At 36.7% G+C, this 25,654-nt stretch overlaps 1 protein-coding gene across 4 annotated transcripts in view; it reads right to left on the bottom strand.

The window, feature by feature from the left end:
* The window catches only part of PACS2 (phosphofurin acidic cluster sorting protein 2), a 325,422-nt gene that overhangs the window by 148,831 nt on the left and 150,937 nt on the right, over positions 1-25,654 (bottom strand). For all 4 annotated transcript variants that reach the window (XM_069103870.1, XM_069103871.1, XM_069103872.1 and 1 more), the window contains 2 exons: positions 24,792-24,872; positions 13,575-13,634 (listed from right to left, as the gene is read on the bottom strand). In XM_069103870.1, coding sequence (XP_068959971.1) covers positions 13,575-13,634; positions 24,792-24,872 — 141 coding nt within the window. The remainder of the gene's footprint in view (positions 1-13,574; positions 13,635-24,791; positions 24,873-25,654) is intronic.

Raw genomic sequence — 25,654 nt, 5'->3', positions numbered from 1 at the left:
TCTTTTCCAGGTGGTGATCGGTGGATTCTTTCAACCTCTATTTTGCCCTCTGGTTCTAAAACATCAGGGCAGTTTTCCTTGAGAATTTCTTGCAGGATGATTTCTAGGTTCTTTCTTTGATCATGGCTTTCAGGTAGTCCAATAATTTTAAAATTCTCTCTCCTGGATCTATTTTCCAGGTCAGTGGTTTTTCCAATGACATATTTCACATTGCCTTTTATTCTTTCATTTGTTTGGATCTGTTTAACAGCACCTTGATTTCTCATAAAGTCATTAGTTGCCATTTGTTTCAATCTAATTCTGAAGGAATGATTCTCCTCAGTGAGCTTTTGAGATTCCATTTCCATCTTGCAAATTCAGTTTTTTAAGGCATTCTTCTCTTTGCCTTTTTGAGCCTCTTTTACCATTTGAGTTAGTCTGTTTTTTAAGGTATTATTTTCTTCAGTCGGGAATTTTCTTGCATCGTTCTCATTTCTCTTCCCAATTTTTCCTCCTCTTCTCTTACTGCTTCTTAAGGTCCTCTATGGCTTGTAACCAGCTCGTATTTTACTTTGAAGCTTTTGGTGCAGGAGTTCTGACTTCATTGTCTTCCTCCTGTTCCATGCTTTGATCCTTTTTGTCCCCAAAATAGGAGTCTAATGTTGGATTCTTCTGTTTGTTTTGGTTCCTTTGCCTGGTCATGTTGCCACTCAATTACTTGACTTTTGGGCTTTTTGCCACAGCAGGACTCTGCTAACAGACAGGGGAGCTTCGTACCAAATGCTGGGGTTTTCTCTGCTGCCAGAGTTATTAGCTGGGTGCCCTCTCTGAAGTCTCCACACGCTCTGGCAAGTTGGTCACATACCCCAGGCCCTCTACCCTAGACCACAATCCAGATCCAAGCAAATTAAAGCAAGAGCGATTATCCCTCAGACTGGTCACTTGATCCCCCTACACTCTGCAGGCCAGGAGCTGAGGCTGCCATGTGGTGGCAGCTTCTCACCCCAAGGGCAAAAGCTGATGCACTCCCAACTACCGTGTCCCAAAGTCCACACTGCACTGACCTTTCACTTTGTCTTTAGCATTTATGTGTTGATAATTCTGGACCGCTGCAGCTGCTGGTGATCTGTAGTCCCTCCAACCGGTGGCTGGTCAGGCCTGCCCTGGGGCTAAAATCTCTGTGTGGCACTGTGCTCGGCTCCCAGAGAGCTGTACTGACCGATTCCTGCCAGCCTGCCAGGCTGTCCTCAGTGGGATGTTAGCTTCTCTGTGTCATTTTGTGGGTTTTGTAGCTCCAAAGTTTGTTTAGGATCCCCTTTTACATGGATTCAAGGTGTTGAGAGCCGGAGTCCCATGGAGGTCCTGTTTCTACTCAGCCATCTTGACTCCACCTCGCCTGCAATCCACTTCTGATCAGTTGCTGAATCCCCCCATCTGTGGGCTCTGGAAGTCACTGCTGCCACCCTGGGGCTGAGGCCAGCGTTGGACCACATTTTTCTCTCACCCAGGTCTGACAGGTCTTTCTTACTGGCCAAGTTGTCTTTGGCATTTGTGAGTTAAGAAGTCTGAAGACTGCCATAGCTACCCACAATTCATTCCCCAAGTCCTGCTGTGTCTATGCCAGCATGGCCCATTTTGAAATGTGCTCTTCTCTCAACAGACCTTTCCTCTCGACCTTCCAGGCTATCTTGGGCTGGAACTTTGTTTCACCCTGTCATTTCATGGGTTATGCTGCTCTAGAATTTGTTTACAATAATTTTTACAGGTATTTAGAGCCAGCTTGGGGGAGAGCTCAAACAAGCCCCTGCCTCTGCCATTTGGCTCTGCCCACCTTTTTATACTTGTCTTGAGTCTTGAATGTCACATTTTCTATTCAACTCTGGTCTTTTCATCAGAAAAGTTTCAACAATTGATTTCATTAAATATCCATTTTTTCCTATAAAGCATTACACTCAGTTTTGTTGGGTAGGTTATTCTTGGTTGTAATCCTAGCTCCTTCCTGAATATCATATTTCAAGAAGTTTGCTCGTTAGCATGGAAGCCACTAGATCTTGTGTGATCCCTATTATGATGCCATTATGATTACTTGTTTCTTTTTGGCTGCTTGAAATATTTTCTCTTCCATCTGGGAGCTCTGGAATCTGGATATAATATGCCTGGGAGTTTTCATCTTGAGATCTCTTTGATGAGGTAACTGATAGAGTCTTTCAATTTCCACTTTACCCTCTGATACTAGGAAAACAGGGAAGCTTTCCCTGATGATTTCTTGAAGGATGCTGTCCAGGCATTTTTTTTTAAACCATGGTTTTCAGCTAGCACAATAATTCTTTAAATTATCTCTCCTGAGTCATTTTTCCAGGTGATTTTTTCCAGCGATATATTTCATATTTTCTTTAATCTTTTTTTCTTTTGACTTTGTTTTGTTTCTTTATATATCATAAACTCATTAGCTTCCAGTTGCCCATTTCTCATTTATAAGTAATTATTTTCTTCAGTGAAATTTTGTAGCTTTTTTACCATTTGACATATTCTACTATTTAAGGTATTCTTTTCTTCACTGAATTTTGTGCCTATTTAAACCAGTCAATTCTGTCTTTTAAGTTTTTTTTTAAAATAGCAATTTTGGTACTACTTTTACTAAGCTATTTCTTTTCATAATTTTCCTCCAACACTTTCACTTCTTTTCTCAATTTTTTTTATTCACCACTCATCTCTTCCTTAAACTCTTCCAGGAATTCTTGTTGGGTTTTAGCCCAATTAGCATTTTTCTTTGAAACTTTCTGGGTAGCTATTTTCATGTTGCTGTCTTCTGTTAGTCTGCCACTATAAGTAATTTTTTATGGTCAAATTACTTTTTGGTTGTTTGCTCATTTTCTAGCCTACTTCTTGACTTTTTATGTTAAAATTGGACTCTGCCAATGTGGGGAAGGAGAGGCACTATCCCAAGCATCAAGTTTTTTCATACTTCTGTTTTCAGAGCTACTTCTGAGGTTCTGCAAATTCTTGGTGCATCTACAGTGGTGTGATACTGGGAGAGATATAGTCACAGCTCTTTTGGTCTGTGCTCTGGTCTTTACCCAGGAAATGTGCCTGTTCTCTTGACACCACAAGTGCCAGTGCTCTTTGCTTTGGAACTGTGACCAGGGACCTTGCTCCCTTGTGACAGACCATAAGTACTCCTCTCAAACCTGGGCCTATGATGCATAACTGCATATGGGCAACAGAGCTGCCTTTCAGCACTGGCTGTACCAAGTTCCAGGTAAGGGTTCCCTGTAATATTTTTCTGAGCAGTTGCCCCAATCCCTCATTGTCTCTAGGCTAAGAGCTCCCAAAACTGTTGCTGCTGCTGTGTGTGGGATCTATAGACCACCACCCCTATGTTACAGACTTTTCTCGCCTACCTCTTAAGTATTTTTAGGCTGGAAAAAATCTTTTCCCAATCTTTTGTGGCTCTGCTGCTCCAGCATTTGGTTTGATTTTAAAGCTGTCTGGAGGGAAATGTTGGGAGAGTTCAGCTGGGTGGTGGTTATCATCCCTTTGACCCAACAATACCACTTCTAGTTCTATATCCCAAAGAGATCATAGAAATGGGAAAAGGACCCACATGTACAAAAATATTTGTAACTATATATATATGAATATTTTGTTGTGGCCAAGAACTGCAAGTTGAGGGGTTACCCATCAGTTGGGGAATGGCTGAATAAGTTGTGATGTATGAATGTAATAGAATACTATTGTGCTATAAGAAATGATGAGAAGGCAGACTTCATAAAAACATGGAAAGACTTATATGAATTGATGCTGAGTGAGGGTAGCGGAACCAGAAGACTGTACATAGTAACAGCAACACTGTGTGATGACTAACTTTGATAGACGCATCTCTTCTTAGCAATGCAAGGATCTAAGACAACTCCAAAATATTCATGATGTAAAATGCTGTCCACAACCAGAGAAAGAACTATGGAGTCTGAATGAATATTATTTACATGCTCTTTTTTTTTTTCTTCTTTCTTGTGGTTTCCCCCATTGGTTCTAATTCTTCTTTACATAATTACATGCCATCCTGGGGTGGGGGAAGGGGAGAGATGGGGAGAAAATCTGGAACTCAAAATCTTATGGAAGTTAATATTGAAAACTAAAAATAAATTCTTTTAAAAAATGATTCTAAGAACTAAATTGGGGAAAGTTGGCTAGGGAAGGACAAGAAACCCTCAAGAATGAGATTTTGAAGATACAAAGAAAAACAATTCTGATAAAGATGAAAAGGAAGAATAGTCTGTCACTGATCAGCACAGATTTTATTTAATTCAATTTTATCTTATTTTCAGTTCAAATCCTCTCCCTCCCTTACCCACTGAGAAAAATAAAATCCATTACAAATTTTTAAAGTCAAACAAAACAAATTTATTCATTAGCCATGATCCCACACGCAAAAAACCCCACCAAAAAAAACCCACAACCACAAAGCTTCAATCTGTGCTCTGAATCCATAAGCTCTCTATAAGGAGGGTACATCAAGTTTTATCATGAGTCCTCTGGAACTGTGGTTAGTTCCCTCATGCTGATCAGTGTTGCCAAGTATTTCTAAGTTGTCTTTATAGTATTGTTTTTAATGTATAAATTGTTCTCTAGGTTTTGCTCAGTTCACTTTGCATCAGTATTTATACAAGTATTCTCAGGTTTCTATGAAAATACCCCTTTATAATTTCTTACACTACATCAGTATTCCATCACATACATATACCATAACGTATTTATTCAATCCCCAACTGATGGGCATACTCTCTGTTTCCACTTCTTTGTGACCATGAAAAGAATTGCTATGTATATTTTTGTATATGTGGGCCCTCTTCTCTTTCTTTGATTTCTTTAGGGGCACAGACCTAGTAGTGATATTGTGGAGTCAACAGTTTTGGGGGCATAGTTTCAAATTACTTTCAGGAATGGCTAACCCAGCTTGTACTTTTACCGACAATGCATTAGATAACAGTACCTAACTTTGCAATAGTCTCTCCAGTATTTATTTTCCCTTTCTGTCAATTTTGATCACCTGATGATTCTGAGGTGATATGGTAGGACTGTTTAGTTTGCATTTCTATCATTATTAATAATGAAAACTTTTAAAAAATACAGCTATTGATAGCTTGGATTTCATCATCTAAATACTGCCTATTCAGATACTTTGACCATTTATCAAATGAGGAATGATTAATTCTTCTAAATTTAAACCTATTCCTCATATATCTTAGAAATAAAATCTTTATCAGAAAAATTTGATGCAAAAGTTTTTTCCCATTTGCCTGCTTATCTTCTAATTATAGCTACAATGGTTTTGTTTAAAAGCGTCTTAGTTCTATATAATATAAACTGTCCATTTTATCTTCTGTGATCCTCTCTTATCTCATTTGGCCATGAATTCTCCCTCTGACAGGCAATTTCTTCCATGTTCCACTAATTTAGTTATGATGTCATCCTTTATATCTAAATTATGTAACCATTTGGAGCTTGCCCTGTTATATGGTATGATAAATCGATTTATACCTAATTTCTGCCAGACTGCTTTCCAATTTTCTCAACAGTTTTTGTCAGAGAGTGAGGCCTTACACCAACAGCTGAGATGTTTGGGTTTATCAGATACTAGGTTATGGTGCTTGTTTAAATTCTATATTCCGTGTACCTAATCCATACCACTGATGAACCTCTCTGTTTCTTTCCCAGTACCAAATGTTTTTTTTTTTTTAATAAAGAATTATGGCTTCAGGCCAGGAGCCAAGATGATAGCATACCAGCAGGAAAACTCCATGGGCTCTCCCCATAATCACCTCAAATACCTATAAAATATGACTCTAAATCTTAGAGTTATAGAACCCACAAAGTGACAGAGAGAAACAAATCTCTCATTGAAGGCAGCCTGGCAGGTGGACAGGAAGGGTTCATCGTAATGTGCTAGGAGCTGAGCCTAGGCCCACATGAGCCCGCAGTTTTAGCCTCAGGGTGGCCCCAACCAACAGCAGCTGGAGCTGACTTCAGGAAAGTGGATAACTAGAAGCTGTGGCAGTTTCCAGAATTATCAACCCATAAATGTCAAAGACAAAGTAATAGGTTAGTATGGAACACTGTGGGAACAGGGGAACCAAGAGTGCAGTCACCCTTGCCCTTAGGGCAGAAGTGGCAGAGGTGCAGTGGCTGACCACAGCATGGCTGCTTCAGAGCAACTGGCTTGCAGATCGTAGGGGGAACAAGCGATCATTCAGAGGGTAATCGCTCTTGCTTTAACCTGCTTGGATCTGGAATGCTGTCTTGGGTGCAGGTCCTTGGGTGTGTGGCCAGTGGACCAGAGCTTGTGGGGGCTGCAGAGAGGGCACCCAAATAATAGCTTCAGCAGCTTCAAAAACCCCAGCAATTTGGGACAAAGCACTCCTCTCTGGAAGTAGAGTTCTACTGTGGCAAAGAGCTCAAAAGTCAAGTAATTGACTGGCAACATGATCAAGCAAAAGAAGGAAAGCAAGAACAGTAATCAAACCTTAGATTCCTTTTTTGGGAAAAAAAGGATCAAAGCATGGAACGGCAGGCAGTCAGAACTCCCACATTCAAAAGCATCCAAGAAAAATATGAATTGGTTACAGGACATGGAGGGGCTCAAGAAGGATTTTAAAAATCAAGGAAGAGAAGTAGAGGAAAAATTGGGAAGAGAAATAAGAATAATACAAGAAAATCATGAAAAGAGAGTCAACAACCTGGGTGAAGAAAACAACACCTTAAAAATTAGACTAAATCAAATGGCAAAAGAGGCCCAAAAAGCCAATGAGGAAAAGAATGCCTTTAAAAGCTGAACTTGCCAGATGGAAAAAGAATCTCAAAAGCTCACTGAAGAGAATCATTCCTTCAGAACTAGATTGGAGCAAATGGAAGCTAATGACTTCATGAGAAATCAAGATACTATTAAACAGATCCAAACAGATGAAAAAATAGAAGGGAATGTGAAATATCTCACTGGAAAAACCACTGACCTGGAAAATAGATCCAGGAGAGAGAATTTAAAAATTATTGGACTACCTGAAAATCATGATCAAAAAAAGAACCTAGAAATCATCCTCCAAGAAATTCTCAAGGAAAAGTGCCCTGCTATTTTAGAACCAGACAGCAACATAGAGGTTAAAAGAATCCACTGATCACCTCCTGAAAAAGATCCCAAAAAGAAAACTTCTAGGAATATTATAGCCAGGTTCCAGAGCTCCTAGATCAAGGAGAAAATATTGCAAGCAGCCAAGAAGAAACAATTTTAATATTGTGGAAACACAATCAGGATAACACAGGATCTGGCAGTTTCTACATTAAGGGATTGAAGGGCTTGGAATATGATATTCCAGAGGTCAAAGGAGCTAGCACTAAAACCAAGAATCACCTACCCAGAAAACTTGAGTATAATGTTTCAGGGGAAAATACGGTCATTCAATGAAATAAAGGACTTTCAAGCATTCTTGATGAAAAAACCAGAGTTGAATAGAAAATGTGATATTCACATATAAGAAGCAAGAGAAGCATGAGAAAGTAAACAGGGAAAAAAAACCATAAGGAACTTATCAAATTTGAACTATTTACATTCCTACATGGTAAAACGATAATTGTAACTCATAAGACTTTTCTCAGTATGAGGATTGTTGATGGGCATATATATACATATGTATATATATATATTTATATACATATATGTATACATGAATATATGTTTATAAAGGAGGGTATCTGCACATAAATACATATGTGAGTGTGTGTATATATGTGTACAGGTAAACAGAGGATGCAGGATCAGTTGAAGAGGAAGGGATGATATCTAAAAAATAAAATTAAAAGGTGAGAGAGGAATATAATGAGAAGAGTTAGGGAGAGATAGAATAGGGTAAATCATCTCATATAAAAGAGGCTAGAGAAAACTGCTATAATGGAGGGGAAGAACAGGAAGGCAAAAGGATTCCCTTACTCTCACTAAATTTGGCTTAAGGGAAGGTGATAAGAGGGCAGATGACAGAAGGCAGGGCAGATTGGGGGGGGGGAGGGTAGTTAGAAGCCCACACTTTTGAAAAGGGACAAAGTAGAAAATAGAACAAATGTGGGGGGGGCTAAGATGGAGGGAAACAGAGTCAGTCTTTCACAATATGTCCACTATGGAAATGTTTTGAGTAACTATACATGTACAACCTATATTGAATTGCTTATCTTTCCAGTAAGGGTGGGTGACTAGATAAAATGAGAAAGAATCTGGAATTCAAAGTTTTTAAATCAAAATTCTTTTTTTCAAAATTATTATTATTCTTTACATGCAACTGGGAAATAAGATATACAGGCACTGGTGTATGGAGATCCATCTTGCCCAACCAGAAAACTGGAGGGGATATAGGGGAGGATATAGGAGAGAGCAGATTGGGGGAGGGGGTATTCAGTGGAATTGCTGTTTTGGGGTGGTGGTAAGGGGAAAGACGAGGAGAAAATCTGTAATTCAAAATCTTGTGCAAATGAATGTTGTAAACTAAAATAAACATAAAATTTAATAAAAAAAATAGAATTATGGATTCAGAGAATGGTTGAGAATTGGTCCTGCCAAGGTCCCCTTCCTTAGCAGTTTATTTTTTCATTTATTCCCTTCTTATTTTGATCTTTTGTTCTTCCAGATTATTTTTTTAGCTTTATAAAGTAATCTTTTGGTATGACACAGAGTAAGTAAATTAATTTATACATCATTATAGTTTTTAATATATTGGTTTGGATTAATCCATAAACAATTATTATTTTTCTAATTATTTAGAATTGTCCTTATTTAAAGAATGTATTATAATTGTGTCCATATAGTTTCTATATATGTCTTGCCAAAGACTCCCACAAATTTTTTAAAAATATACTTGCAATTATTTTGAGTGGAATTTCTCTTTTTATCACTTTTTTTTTTTACATTTTGCTGCTTTATGTCAAGAAATTCTAATTATCTGAGTTCATTTTATATCCTACCACCTTGATTAACTTAATAGTTTTTAGTTGACTCTACAGTGTTCTCTAAGTAAACTATCATATTGCTGGCAAAAATCTATAATTTTGTTTCCTTTTTGTCTCACTTCTTCCCTCAACTCAGTTTTCTAGTCTTATACCTGGCATTTCAAGTACAATACTGAATAGTAATAGCGATAATGGTCATCTTTGCTTTATCTCTGATCATAGTGGAGAGGTCTTTATTCCCATTACAGATAATGCTGGCTCTTGTTTTTACATATTATTTTGAGGAAAACTCCATTTCTTCCTATGCCTTCTAGTGTTTTCTTTTAGAGGAATGAGTGTTGTATCTTTTAAAAAGTTTATTCTGTACCTACTGATAGAATCATAACTTTTTTTTTATTAAATCAGTTATGTTTACAGTTTTCCTAATATTAAATCATCCCTAAATTTCTAGTGAAATCTATTCTGGTCATAATCTATGTGCTGTGTTGCTATAACATCCTTATTTTAAATTTCTGTATCATCAGAGATATTGGCTTATGGTTTTTGGGTTTTTTTTGGACCTCCTGGTTTAGGAATCAGGAACTATTTTTGTTGGAGAAAGAACTCCTTTTCTTATTTTTTTTTTAAACAGCTCATACAGTATTAGAATTAATTGTTATTTTAAATTTTTGGTAAAATTTGCTGGGGACTTTTTCTTTGGGAATTAACTTATAGTTTATTTAACATATTCATGTTAAATACTTTTCCTGTTGTGTTAATGTGGGCAATTTATATTTTTGAAAATTTTCACCCTCTTCATTTATTATTCATCCCTATTCATCAGACTGTGAGTTTTATTAGCATACAGCACAAAACAGTTCATAATAATCTCCTTGGTTTAGTCTTTATTGGTTTTTCTTTCTTCATTTTTATTACTAATAATTTGAGTTTTTTTAAACAATTTTGTCTCAGAAAAAATGTGGATGAGACACACTTTTAAGTTTAATTTATTTAATTTATCTTATTCATCCTTTCTACATTACATTGTTGTAATCAACAAAATAATACATTAAGTCATGATCTGCAGAGTTTGCTGATTTCTGAGGTATAAATTCTCAAACTGAAAATTTAACAAATGATTCAAAGGCTGGATGTAGTACAACCTTGTCTGGAGGCAAGCCTGTACCTACTCCCTCTAATGACCAATGAACCTCAAGAAAATTTATAACAGATGAAGAACCTTGAGAGGAGGAATTGTTAGATCACAAAAAGAACTTTCTAAACTAATTTTTCTGGACCAAGTCTGGATTTTTGTCAAATTCCTGAACAAGCAGCTTGAATCCCTGTAACAAATGGAGGACTCCCTGAAATAAAACTGAGACTCTTAGGATGAAGAAGAAAATCAAGAGCAGTAAGGAGCACAGCCAGGATGTTGACTTCTATTGTTATTTTAAGTCATTCAGACTTAGTCCCTCATCATCTGTTCTTTGGTCTACTGTTAACAGTTTCATAATTAGTCTTCCTGGACTCTACTCCACAATTACATACACACAGTTGTCAAAGTGATTTCCCTTAAGGAAAAATCTGATATTGTTCCATCCAATAAATTCCACTGACTTTACATTACAGACTTTATTACAGATTACATCTCTTCCTGTACCATATGACCGGCCAAAATGCCGTTCTCCCTCTTCTGCCTATGTGGCATTATTTCTCTATGCCTTTGCATAGGATGTATCCTATCCCTGCAATGGTACTCCCTCTTCACCTCTGATGCACAGAATCTGTCACTTCCTTTATTTTAGTTCAAACAATGTCTTCTACACAAAGCCATACCTGGATCCCTAGAAAAGTTAGTGCTTTCACTTTATAGCTAACCTGTAATTAACTACCTTATATTTATTGTGTAGTCTAAATATTTCTTTTTGTACATGGTCTTTCCCCTAGCAAAAGGCAAACTCCTTGAGAATAGGAATTGTTTCCTGTTTTATCTTTGTATTCTTAGCATCTATCAGTGCCTGGCATAAAACAGGCACTTTAAATTGTTAGAGACATAGGAAAGTGGAAACCAAATCCCTCAAAACTCCAATAAATTTTCTCTTTGGGGTGAGAATGGAGAGCAGGGCAAACAAGGTAATAGTATATCTGGATCATAGGTTCCCAAAGTGGGTGGTACTCCCCTCTGGGAGCACTGAGATGATCCAGGAGGTAGTAGTAGCCTTGAGTGTAACTGGGGGGGGGGACTGAATAAAAATAAAGGGGAGGAAGAAGCATAAAGAAGATATTTTTGAAAAATCATTCATACATTTCACCTATTGTGTAACACAGTTAAAGTAGTAGTGATTATGTTATTTTCCAAATAAACATAAAATTCAAATTATAACCCATCGGTGGTAAAGTCTGCCAACAGGTCTTAACAAGCAAGTGCTGGCAGGTGAATGTGTCATGCATTGTCGGAAAGTCCAGCATAAATAGGAAGGAGTATGTGTGTGTAATAACTTCTTTACAATATGATACTATATGGTTACATGAGGCAGTACTGCATCATCAACATTTCAATGCAGGAAAACCCCCACAAATTTATAATAAATTACTAAATTTAAGAAGTATTGTTTAAGAAAATTACATTTTTTAAAATAATGCAAATTTCCCAAATACATTAAAAGATTGAAGAAAGTAGATTTCCAGGGGGTGCTAAATAATATTTTTTTTTTAAGGGGGAAGGCCAAATAAGTTTGGGAACCTCTGGTATGGATGCTTATAAAGATATCTGACAGGCACATTTAGGACTGATATAAGGAATAATTTCTTAACAATTATAGCTGCCAAAGGAGAATGAAATGCCTCAGGAAGTAATAGGTCCTCTTTTCTGGGGAAGACTTTAAGCAAATGATGTTAGATACTTTACGGAGGGAATTCTTGCTAACTAATGTTTTGGATTAGATGGCCTCTGAAATCCTTCCCAAAGGAATCTATGATTCTGTGAATGAATAGTTCTAATCTAATCTAATAGTTCTAATCTAATTCTAAACTACCCTCTACATAGTAAGAGGAAACTGAATAGGGATAAATGTTAAGTTCTACATTTATGTTCAAACAATACAGGATGGAGGAGGAAAATCCCAACTAGAGTTAAAGTAAAAAAAATTCTGGTTTTTCTTTTTAGTGGACTGTGAGCTTAATATGAGTCAGCAGTTTATCAAAACAATCTAAAAGATTACGCACAATCTATAAATTATATGTTACATATTAACAGAGTCACAGAGATTTAAAAAAGTCACACATGATAGTTCCAATATGGTCACAAGACACATGTATCACACCATGTTCAGCTTTGTGCAAATGACATATTTTGGAAGGGGCAATGACAAACTGGAATGCTCTCAGAAAAGGGCAACCAGGATGGTGAAAAGACTGGGAATGTTTAAACGGTGAGGGAAGACTGATACAGAAGATAACAACTGTTTTTAAGTATGTGAAAAGCCATCAAACGGAAAAGGAATTAATTAAGCTTGATTTTCTTGTCCCTAGAAGGTAGAACTAGGAGTAATGGAGAAAGCTGAACGGAAGGAAATTTTGGTTTAAAAACAAAACTTTCTAGCAATTCAGAACTATCTCCAAGTAGAAGGGGCTATTTTAAGAAGCAGTATGGTTTCTGTCATTGGCTGGAAGGATTTGCTGGTGATATTGTAGAGAGATGGCTGCTACAGTAGAGGCTAGACTTCTGAGATCCCTTCTATCCCTCAGATTTTGTGATTTAAATAGCCTTAATCTCAATACTCTTCAGCTACTGATCCTCCCGTTAGTGAATACCTCATGTGAACCATGACATCTAGGCCAATTTCAGCCATGCTTCACTTGTTTCCCGGTCATTTCCTTGACACTTACCTTGACAAGCCTCTACTCACTTGCCATTTTTATACAGTCCAAATGGTTTAGCCAACTTTGGAAGCTTAGTCTATGGGAAAATCAAAGCGAGAACTTATTTCTCCCAGGACATTTTAATGCTAGTAATCACCCTTGGCAGGTAATCAATTAGGAGACTACACAACCCAGGTATCCATTTCAAGCTTTTAAAAAAAATGTGTTTTTTAAAAACTAAACCTTTTTATTTAATAAAGCTATTTCTAGAATAAAGGAGTTCCAAATTACTGCTTTAAAATTAATCACAATAAAGTGTAGTAAAATAATAATAATAAATGAATTTGGCCTTGAAAAATAGAAAAGTACCTACTGCTGAAATGAGGGCTATGTGTATAGAAGACTGCTTACTGCCAGAGGCAGATCATGTCTTAGTTTTGCTGAATTTTTCTCCCCCTTTTTGTAAGAAGTGATTTTTTGGGGGTAGAAGAAGGGGCAAGAATATATTCAGGAAAGAATGACATGTAAGAATAAAAGATATCAATAAAAATAAAATAAAATGAATCACAAACCTGGCTTCAATATTGTACCAAGTTGGCTGTTTAATTTGAAGACACTCCATCAAAATGGTTGAGTCAAGAAAGATACGGAACACAGGCCCAAAGAAGAGAGAAAATGGGGCCATGGAAAAATAGCTTGTTTTAGTGAACTCAAATACAACATTAACATTAAGATAAAAGGAAAAATTTAATATCCAGCTGACATACCTCATCAGAAACTTTAAATCTTCGCAACAATGCCACCACCTTCTGCTTGAAGTTTTGTTGCTGTAAGCCAAGGAGGAAATAAAATCAGTAATTGTAGAAATAACATCCTCCTCATAGTACATAAGATATAGGTCAGTATGTTATGGTGACTTAAGTAACCATGTAATCCTACTGGGTATGTTCTCTTATTGATATAGAAGATTCTTCTCAATAAAATAGAGTATCACCTCCTACAGCAGGTATTTATTTGTACAAAATTCCACTTGGATAATTTCTGATCTTGGGGAAGCCCCTAAGTTTGACTTGGGAAATACAAGGCCTCAACAAAAAGCTCCATCCTGTCAGAAAAATATGTCATTAGGACTGCAACAAAGAAACCCAGGGCAGCTCAATATGGAATGCCATGTTCCTTAGTTAACAGGGAAGGGACACATACAGAGTTTACTATTTTATGTCTATGAGTATTATCTAAACTTTCTTTTTTATATATTGCTTTTATTAAATTCCAATAGTTACTTACAGAATTACCCCAAGTACAACTTTGACACATTAAATTCAAAAACATTTTAGTCAAGATACTAAATTATTAACCAAGTGTTTGCACACAAAATGACCATTAAGCTTTTAAGCTGTGGCCTAAGTAACTAGTGCTAATATGCTATTCTCTTGAAAGGCTTAAGAGCTTATAAATCTACTTTACCTGTGGTTCCTTAATATGAAGATCACTTGAATAGTTTCCCATCTTTTGAAGCTATATTTCCCTCTGCTCTTTACTTCCTGTTCTTAAGATATCCCCTCCTACATGCTTATGATACAAAGAAATTTATATGATCTTGAATTAGAATGCAATATCTACAATCCTTTTGTTCCTATTCATAGGCTGCTAAATGAAGCTAGAGAAAATCATGGTGACTGGGTCTACTATATATTTATGTTACATAATCTCAAACAGGCACTAACTCTAGCAAGGTAATCCTTTTATTCCTCCCTAATTGATTCACTATCCCACTCACCATACTAGCTTTTCTAAAGCTTTTTATCCCTCCTCAAATCTGTCACAGTCCCTAACTACCCCCAACTCCAATCCTTACAGCTGAGAACTTTGCCTGATATTTCCCTAAAGAAATCGAGGCCATTCATTATTCTCAACCCCTTTTCATTTCACACTGTCCAGATACTTTCCCCCACAATCTCTTCCTTCACTCACCTCACAGGAAGAGGTGATCCTTCCCCTTGCCAAGGGAAATTCCTCTACAAAAGTGATCTTATTTCATCTCATCTTCTCTAGCAGATTCTCCCTATCATTCCTACTCTCATTAATTTTCAATCTGTCTACTGGTTGCTTCCCTGCTGTTTTTAAACAAGTCCACATCTCTACTATCCTTAAAAAACCATCACTGAATCTATCCATCCATCCCTATCATCCTACATCCCTCCTTACTGTCAGTTAAACCCTTTGAGAAAGTTTTATCTACAATGAGTGCCTCTAATTCCTTTCTTTTTATTTTTTCTAATTCTCTGCAGTCTAGATTCTGGTGTCATCATTAAATTGAAACTGCTCTTTCCAAAGCTACAAATGATATCTTCATTGCCAAATCTCAGGGCCTTTTCTCAGTTCTTGTCATTCTTGATCTCTCTGAAGCCTCTAATATTGTTGATCACCCTCTTCTCCTTGGAACTATCTCTTCTCTAGCTTTCATAACTTTCATTAATTCTTTGCTTTCTATGGGTTCTCCTACATATTTGACATCTGACAATCTATTCCTGTCTTTTCTGCTGGATCCTCCAGGCCATGACTACTAACCTTGGGTGGTCCTCAAGTCTTGGTTTTGGACTCTCTTCTCTTCTAAACTGTTTTGTTTAGAGAACTCATCATTACCTAAGGATTCAATTATCATCTCTATGAAGATGATCCTCAGACCTAATTATCTAGACCTAACACCTTTCTCCTGACCTATTCAGTCTTGCGTCTCTAAATGCCTGCTGTACAACTGGATGTTCTATAAACATTTTATCTCAAAATGTCCAGCACTGAACTTATCTTCCCACCTCATCCTTTTCCTCTTCCCAACTTGATGACTATGAGGGCATCATTATTCTCTCAGTCACCTAGGCTCTCAACCTAGGTGGTAGCATCCTAGACTTATTATTCTCCCTCACCCTCCCAAATCTAATCTTTTGTCATATCCTATAAGTTCTACATTCACAGTCTCTCTAATATATATATTCCCTTCTCTCTTTTGACACAGTCACCACAATGGTAAAGGATCTCATCACCTCATGCCCTTACTACTGCAATAAAATTGGCCTCCCTGCTTCAAATCTGTCCATACTCCAATACATTTTCCAACTCAACTATTAAGGTTATTTTCCCAAAGTGCAGGTCTGAATATCTCATTTCCTCAATATACTCCAGGTGGTCCCCTAGTTACTTCCCAGATCAAATATAAAGTCCTCTGTCTGGCTTTTAAAGACCTTTATAACCTTTAAAACCCTTACTAACTTTCCATCCTTCTTATATTTAACTACTCTCTACATACTTTGTAATTCAGTAACCCTAGCCTCTTTGCACTTCCTCAGACAAGACAGTCCATATATCCTGACTTTTCTCAGGCTGTTCCCCATACGTGGAATTGTCTCCTTCCTAACTTCTACCTTCTAGTTTCCCCAGTTTCCTTCAAGTCTCAACTGAAATCCTACTTTGTACAAGAAGCTTTTTACTTGTCTTCCTTAATATCAGTGCCTTCTTTCTGAAATAATCTCCAATTTATCCTGTATATATCTTTTTTGTTTTGTATGTAGGTGCTTCAGGGCTGTCTCTCCATTAGCCTGTGGAGGTTCTTGATGGGAGGAGCTGTCTTTCTATTCCCAGAGTTTAGCACAGTGCTTTGTACACAGAAGAGATTTAACAAATGCTTGCTGACTCAACAATATTCTTTTTCATTAAGTGTTCAAAAGCACACATGTACTATGGTTAACTGAGTTAACCATATCTGCTTTAATACACCCCTCAAATACATGGTTAAAAAATCAAATTATTACTTAAAATTGTGATCCTATTGGTCATTATTATTATTATTATTTTAAGCAATCGGGGTTAAGTAACTTGCTCAAGGTTACACCGCCAGTTATTTCTGGGTGTGGTGCTGAGTGTCTGAGCCCGGGATTCGATCTCCAGGTCGTCCCAACACTGGAGCCGGTACTCTTACTCGCTGAGCCACCTGGCCGCCCCTCCTATTGGTCATTATTGCTATTATTAGCATGTTATAATCTGTTAAAAACAGAACAGTAAATAAAAATCATAAACATTAAAACCCATGGGGAGGCTAGGTGGTGCAGTGAATAGAGCACCAGCCCTGGACTCAGGAGGACCTGAGTTCCAATCCAGCCTCAGACACTTGACACACTTATTAGCTGTGTGACTTTGGACAAGTCACTTAACCCCAATTGCCCTCCAAAAAGCAAAAAACAAAACAACAACAAAAATATTAAAGCCCAAAGACGTCTTTGAAGAAATTAAAAAGGCCTGAGAAATTCTGTTCTTCTGTAGTAAAACTCTTTTATCTGTTCCTTTTCTATGGTGATGGGATGATTGGAGAACTTACAAGTCAATTCTATAACTAATTTCTATACTGATAATCAATGCAAAACTCAAACAGCATTAATTAGATCACATATAATTATTATAATCTGCTTTTACTTTAGTGACAGGATTTTTTTCTTTTGCCTTTATCTCTGAAAAACATACACCAAAAAAGACAACCATGACCAATTATCTTGTATCCTGGGCTATCCTCTCCAGCACTGGCTGAACCTTCTCTCATACTGCCCCCCTTCATACTGGGTCTTAGAAGGAAGTTAAGATATCCTTTATAGCCAGTTACTTTCACTTTCATCTTTTGTTTCCCTCCCTCACCCCCTCTCATTTGAAGTTTACTTTGCAAATTTATGACACAGCATAGAGCATGCTAACTCTAATTCTTTTCTCAAATTTCTTACCTCTTTGTCTTACAGTCACCAACTGCCTCATTGTTTCCTAGCACTGTCTCATATGCTATATATGCTTATATAAGGCTGGAAGAAGTCACTCAATTGAGCTGATTGTTTACATTATAAATTTGTAATCTCAACTGGGCCCACACTGTAATAAGGCAATCCTTTTAGTTCTCTTTGATTCTCTACACTGTTCACCACAAAAACTGCTTGAAATCTTCTCAAGTCTCCTTCCCCTCCCCCAGTCAGCTGAGGACATGATGTCATACTTTACTGGGAAAACAGAGATGCCTCACCTTAAGTTACCTTTTCTCCATTTTGATTCACATCAAAACCCTATCATCATTCTCTCCTTTTCTCCAGCCTTTGCAGATGAGGTTCCCTTTTCCTTGTGAAGGTCACCTTCTCTGTATGTGCACTAGACCCCATTCTCTTCCACTTTCTACAGCAAACCGCTCTCTGTCAATTATTTGGTCTTGCTCTAATCTCATGCCTAAGGCTACTTGTCCTTAAAAAAACTTCACTAAACATTGTCAGCCTCTCAAATCGTTATCCTATAACTCTCTTCCCTTTCTCAGCCAATCTCCTAGAAAAAGCTGTATACAATTTCTGCCTCTACTTCCTCTTCCCTCATTTAGTCTTCAACCCTTTTCAATATGTCTTCAGATCTCATAATTTAACTGAAATTGTTCTCTCCCAAGTCCCTAATGAATTTTAATAGTATTTTTTCTCCCAATTACATGTAAAGATAGTATAGTTTTCAACATTCACATCAAAAAGATTTTGAGTTTCAAAGGTGGCATGCAATCTGATAGAGGCTATACATGTACTATCCTAGTTAAACATATTTCTACATTAGTCATGTGGTGAAGGATGAATCTGAGCAAAACGTAAAAACCACAAGAACTGCATTGCCCTACATTCTATTTCCCTTTTCATTTGTTCTATTCTCTCTTTTTACTCAAGAGTTTTGCTTCTGACTACCCCATTCCCCAATCTGCTCTACCTTCTATCACAACTCCCCACCCCTTTTCTTATCCCTTTCCCCTCCTACTTTTCTCTAAGGTAAAATAGATTTCAATACTCAATTGTATGCATATGTTATTCCCTCTCTGAGACAATAAGGTTCATTCCCCATCACCTTCCTGCTTTCCTTCCAATGTAAAAGCTTTTTCTTGCCTCTTTAATGTGAGATAATTTATCTCATTCTATATCTCCCTTTCTCTTTCTCCCAGTACATTCCTCTCTCAACCCTTAATTTTATTTTTTAGATATCATCCCTTCATATTCAACTCACACTTGTGCCCTCTGTCTATATATACTCCTTCTAACTACACTAATACTCTGGTCTTGTCATCAGGAATGCTTAAAAGTTTTCTCCTTCACTGAACGTCCAATTTTCCCCCTGAAAGATTATACTCACTTTTGCTGGGTAGGTGATTCTTGGTTGTAATCCTAACTCCTTTGTTTTCTGGAATGTCATATTTCAAGACCTCTGATCCTTTAAAATAGAAGTTGCTAAACCTTGAGTTATCCTGACTGTGGCTCCATGATGTTATTTTAATTGTTTCTTTCTGGCTGCTTGCAATATTTTCTCCTTGACCTGGGACCTATGGCATTTGACTATAATATTTCTGGGGGTTTTTATTTTGAGATATTTTTTAGGAGGTGATCAGGGGATTCCTTAAATTTCTACTTAATCCTCTGGTTCTAGAATCTCAGGCACTTTTCCTTGATAATTTCTTAAAAGTTGATGTCTAGGTTCTTTTTTTTTTTGATCATGCCTTTCAGGCAGTCTAGTACTTTGAAAATTATCTCTCCTGGACCTACTTTCCAGGTCAGTGGTTTTCCCAATGAAATACTTCATATTGTCTTCTATTTTTTCATCCTTCTGATTTTATTGTTTCTTGATTTCTCATAAAGTCATTACCTTTCACTTGCTCCATTCTATTTTTTAAAGAATTATTTACTTCAGTGAGCTTTTGGATCTCCTTTTCCATTTGGCCAATTCTGCTTTCTAAGGCATTCTCCTCCTCATTGGCTTTTGCCATTTGGCCTCGTCTGTTTTTTAAGGTGTTCTTTTCCTCAGAATTCTCCTGTGTCTCTGTTAAAATAGGCCTCTGTTTCCATGGTGGAGGGTGCACTGTTTGAAGTTTCAGGGGTTATATACAGCTGTTTTCAGAGATATTTCTAGGGATCGTTAAATTTTCAGTTCTTCCAAGGTGGTATGATCCAAGGAAAGGTGATGACTATTCTCTGGGCCTGTGCTCTCGTCTATGAGTGACCATCAGCACTCCTTCTGTCCTAGAACTGTGAGGAGAGTCCCCCCTCCACTGTGCTCACAAGCTTTGCTATGCTAATGCTACTCCTTACCACCCAGGACTGTGATCCAGATCTTAGTATGTGCAAAGCAAGAGTCCTGCACATCTGTCAGCTGAGAGCTCCCAAAGCACCTGCTGCCATCGCTGATGCAGTCACTCCCCCAAGGCTGGTTCCTGGTTTTCTACAGCTGGGCCTCTGCTGGTGCAAGTGCAACACACCCTTCCTACTAACCTTCTAAGTTTTCTTTGGTGTCTGTGGGCTGAGAGGTCTAGAAACCACCACTGCTGCCATTGATTCAGTGGCCCCTGGTCCTGCTCTAGGATTGCTGGGGTCAAGTGTCTGTGCTTCCTTGAACTGTGCTTGACTGTGGTCTTTTCTCAACTTGGTGCACCAGACCTTTCCAGCTGATCAAGCTGTCTTTGGTTGGAAATTTATTTTACTACATCTTTTTTTGTGGGTTCTCCTGCTCTAGAATTTATTTAGTCATTTTAAAAAGGTATTTGGAAAGGTTTGGGGGAGAGCTCAGGCAAATCCCTACCTTTATTCCACTATCTTAGATCTGCCTCACTTCACTAATGATCTCTTAAATGAATGTCAAATCTGAAGATCTTTTCTCAAACCTCTTCCCTCCTGACCCCTTGGAAGTTGCTTGACACTGATGACCACCTCTTCCTCCTGGATAATCTCTTCTTTGGGTTTTTGTTGGCACTGTTCTTTCTTCATGTTGTCTTCTTACCAGACCTTACTTAATCTATTTTGCTGGATCATCATTCATATTAAATCCTCTACCTCTGGCTATATCCCAAGGCTCTTTCTTTGGCACACTTTTCCCTTACTTTCTAAGGTAGTGATCTTATTGGCTCCTGTAAGGCTTAATTATCATTCAAACAAAAGTGATTCCCAGACCTACATACCCTAAAGCTCTAGTACCACACCACTAATCACCTATTAGACATTTCAAAATAGGTTGTCTTACAGCCATCTAAAACTGTGTCCAAAATAGATTCCTCACTCTTCCTCATCTCAGGTACTCAATCCAATGCCAAATGTTGCTATTTATATAGCCACATGATCTTTCACATATGTTTCCTTCTCACTACTCACACAGCTAACACTTTAGTTCAGGACCTTATTATTTTTTGCCCGAACAAATTCAATTGTTTCCTAATTGTTCTCCCTATTTCAAGTCTTTCTCCATTTCAATTTATATTCCATACAACTATTGAAGTGATTTTCCTCCAATCATGTCACTTCCTTTACAGAATTTTTACTTCCTTCAAGACTCAGCTCAAATTCTGATTTCTAAAAGCTTTTCCTATCTCTTCAGTTATTAGTGCTATGCCTCTCAAAACTACATTATATTTATTCTGTATGTGCTTTTGTATGTATATCTTCCATTTTGATAGAATGAAAGTTACCCTAAATCTTTTCTCCACAGTGTCTAGCAGTAAGTGCTTAATAATTTAATATGTATGTATGTGTACGTATATATACATATAAAGTAGAGATTTAGAATTTTTTTAAAGGGGCATATCTGTCAATTTTAGTGTCAGTCTTCACCATCAGTTCAAATAGTGACTTTCCTTTTTTTGGTGTTTTTCTTGTTCTTCTAAAAAGCTGCTGAGTATAGATCCTATATGGTATAATTTCACCCAGGAAGTGGATGATTATCCACCTCAATGTCAGTATGTATAGGAAATGAAAATAAAACTTTATTAGGGGAAAATAATTTCTATCTTCTGTTCAACTAGGATGTTTAATAAACTGAGGGATTTTTGCTCACCTCAAAGACAAAAATCTGACTTTGAGAGAGATTTTTAAGGTAGAAGGGATTGTCTCTGATAACATGACATACTTTTTCTAGGTTACGATCGGATTCATTACTAAACTAAAATTTTAAACAAATAAAAAATCTACTTAGATACTTCTTCTAAAAGAAAACATATCTTCTGCTAAAAAAGAATATGACTGTTTTGAAAATTCCCTCATCTCAACATAGCTATTAGAATGTGAACAGATGGAAATGGCCTGAGGTGAAGTGATTAAAACTTTTTCACATTAAGAGAAGGAAAAATTTTGCAATCAGGCACGGTAAAAAAAAAAAATCACAGAAGTATGGTCTGATTGCATATTTCATTTTTAACTTAGGCATTTTTTATTTTAAAAGGCTAAAATTTGTTTTCAGATTAATAGGTGTATTTAAATTATAGAGTAATAGTAATTGCTTAAAAATAGCATAAATAGCATTTGAAAAACAGGTGAAGATTACTAGGTAAAAATTGATGTTGGAAAAGTGACCTCTGAAGCAAATACCAGGGACCTTTATGAGTATAGGGTAAGAATTCTGAAATAAATCTGAAGCATAATTTCCACCCAATCGGACAATTCAGCAAATTCAGACAATTCAACAAAGTCATGTTTTAAATACTTTCCATTCAAGACATTTGAGAAGCTGAGTATAACATGAACTAATGCTAGGGTAAAAACAGATTTACCATGTTTGCTGGTACTTAGGGTGCACTGTGCTTAATCAGATGAAATCCAACTTTCTCCCAAGACCATATTTTTTTCTTCTTGTGCCTAAGAGTCACATTTGGAGCTACATTTAAGGCTCAAACAGTGGCAAATATGTTAAATACTCTAAATATCTTTATGAACTGTAATTTACTCCTCAAAAATCCAAAAACTATAGGAAAATTTTTAAAGGCAATTGGTGTCATTAGCTATAATAGTAAGATGCATAAATCTAATCCTTGAAAAGCTAGTTTCTGAGATTAATCAATGAAAGGGAAGTAATTTTATTCCTATTTACTGACCCTTAGTTTCATATTAAGCTTCATACAGAAACAAACTCTCAGGTTGAGCCATTTTGTGTCTTTTAAATGATTCAGAGGGACTGTGCCATTTAATATACCACTTACATGTAATTTATCACACATCCACATTTAACTTGTAAAATTTCTTATCTAACGTAGGTAAGATCAAAGTTTTCTTTTATCTGTGCAGATTTTTTTTTATTCTTTGAAATGCCAAATAAAAGGGTTTTATTTTATAAACCTTACTTTCTAGAATACCAAGGCATTAGAGTATGTAGCTTTATTAGGCAACAGCAAAAATATTCTAAAATAGTGGAATCAATCAAGAAGTACAAATTCTTTTAAGAATTCTCTGCTTTCCAAGATGAGCACTGTATATAAACTTACAAGTCAAAGGCAGGTTTTATAAGATTTCCATGTTACTCATTATCCAAAGTGGCAACGATGAATTAAAAATTTTACCCATCATTCAATTCTGTATTTGCTCTTAAATAGGCACTCAGAAAGATAAAGACTACCCAGGCATCAACAGACAAGGGTTCAAGTAGATGTCATGTTATTATTTTATATGATTAAATAAAATTGAAAGTTCTGCCTCAAGAAATATTCAACCTTAAGAAAGGTTAAAGATTCAGAAGAAAAGTATTAAGGTTTTATTTAGTTTATTGATGAATTTTAAATGACTTATTTTATCCCATTTACGAACTGTTTTTGTATGCATTTATTGTGATGTATCAATCAGTTTCATCATCTGGGAAAATGGGGCATTCTTTCAGACACACTAAGCTGAAGATGGGAGCATAAAAAAAGAATACACTTGAAGAACTTACTGTAGCTGAATATTGTAAAGGATTTATGGTTGTCTCCCCTGATCATTGGTTTATAAAAAAGAAGAAACAGGTGAATTCATTTCTAGGTTCTCTTACTATTAGAAATGACTTATTCCCTAATAAATCTTCCCCCTGAATCTGCTGATACTGAATCCTGAAGGAAAACATTAATAGAACAAATCCCATCAGAGTTCAAGGAAAGGGTCAGGAAATTAAGTTTTAAGAGTATAAATAAATAGATTGGATTTTGGTTAATTCATTAACAGGAAAAAGAACTCCTTTTAAAAAAGCTAATTTTCCCCAAATTAAAGTGATGCTATATTGAGCACCACTTACTATACCATAAAGTTTGTTAGGATTTGGATTTTTGTGAATTGAGCAACCTTTGATGCAACACTAGAATGGAGGAAGAGATAGTATTGATACCATGGAGAAGGAAATAGTGACACAGGAAAAGTTTTCCAAAATGGTCAACACACATTCATTCTTCTCATGGGAGGAGCAGAATTACAGAGGCTCGATCTGCCTTTTAACTCCTTGCCTAGGAAGGCAATATCACCAAAGTATAACTCTTTTTCCATTAGAATTGGGCACTACATCCTGGACAGTATTTTGCACAACCAAAGTCCTTCACCATTTCATCTCCCAGTATGTTTCTTTAGAGGAGCAATTAGGAAAAAACAAGATGGTTCATAGGTAGGTCTCTATACAAAAAAAAAAATCTTTCCTCACCATTCCCTTTGGTATCACTATAAACTAATTTAAATGCTGATGAAATTTTATAGATGGAGGAAATGAGGAATGACCTGATTTACCCAGCAAGGTCACTGAGTGAACTGACAGCAGATCTGGTACTAGAGAAATCTCTTGACTTCTCACCTAATATTTTGCTCACATAATAAACTGCTTCTCAGATTGTGTTCTATTAATTGCCTTCATTAGGTCACAGGCAGGTAACAAAATAACAAGCCTCATTTTGCACAAAATGTTTACCTTATCTGAGGACAGTGTATGCCTTAAGATTTTTCAGATACAAATAACAAGACAGGAAGATGCCCACACATCCTTTTAATTCAAGGATTATTTTACTACTATAAAAAACTTGTTCTCAAATTTTCAGCTAGGTAGGATTTTTCTTTTTCCCCAATATGCCCTCTTTTAAAATCCAAATTCAGCCTTGCTGTGCTCAACAGCTTCAAGTACAGCCCAAGCAAAACCCCGCACACACAGTGTTAGTAAAACTAATTTCCACCGACCCTGGTTATGGACGTCGTTCTTACTATCGATCTCCGCTGTTTCTTTGGCTTCCCCACATCATACTCATCATCGTCCAAATCCTACAGAAACACAGAAGCCAATGATATAAACATGCTTTTTTTACTCAAAGTTTTCATCAGTAAAAACAATAATGTACAAAAGAAACTGGGATCTATGCCTGTGGAGTGAATTTAATGTAAATTTTGAGTTTCAAGTTTCCTAGACTAGTAGGAATGTTGGAAAACACTCAGAGATCATCCATCTCTTGACAGAGAACTATGTGGGGTTTGTATGTATCATTCACCAAACAGCAAGGCAACAGATAAATTAAATATCAGGTGATAGTGTGGTATATTGGAAAAAAGCACTGGTTCTGGAGGCAGTGGACCTGGGCTCAAATATTGCCTCTGATTACTTATTATTTGTTTGACCTTTGTCACATCAGTTAACCTCCTTGGAACTCAGTTTCCTAATTCATAATACGAAAGAGTTGGATTAGATGGTCTCTGAAAACCTTTCTGGATATAAATATATGATCCCAAGATATAATCAACTTAAAGAAATTTGATTATCTTAAGAAAGTCCCAAATCGTGCTTACTGTGTACAACAGAGAGAATTTTCAGAGTGAATATTAAAAGACCTTCAGAGTTCAGTGCCATTTAAGGGATATGTCACTTCAAAGTTATCTGATAATGCAATTATTTTTGATAGGATGAATGGAAAACATATGGAGTTAAAAGTGTACGTTTTGGTGGAATTAAGTTCTATTTATCCAAATGGCTGGCAGGGCTATAAGTAGCTCTCATCTAGCAGCCACAGCCACTAAGCTTTTCAGTTCCTGAGGATAGCATGTATGCTTTC

Source organism: Petaurus breviceps, unplaced genomic scaffold (assembly GCF_028583685.1).
Source record: "Petaurus breviceps papuanus isolate PSGF00001 unplaced genomic scaffold, PetGlider_PUasm1.0 64, whole genome shotgun sequence".
NCBI classification, from domain to species: domain Eukaryota; kingdom Metazoa; phylum Chordata; class Mammalia; order Diprotodontia; family Petauridae; genus Petaurus; species Petaurus breviceps.
The sequence above is the reverse complement of the archived record's forward strand: the minus strand, read 5'-3'. Positions and strand labels throughout refer to the sequence as shown.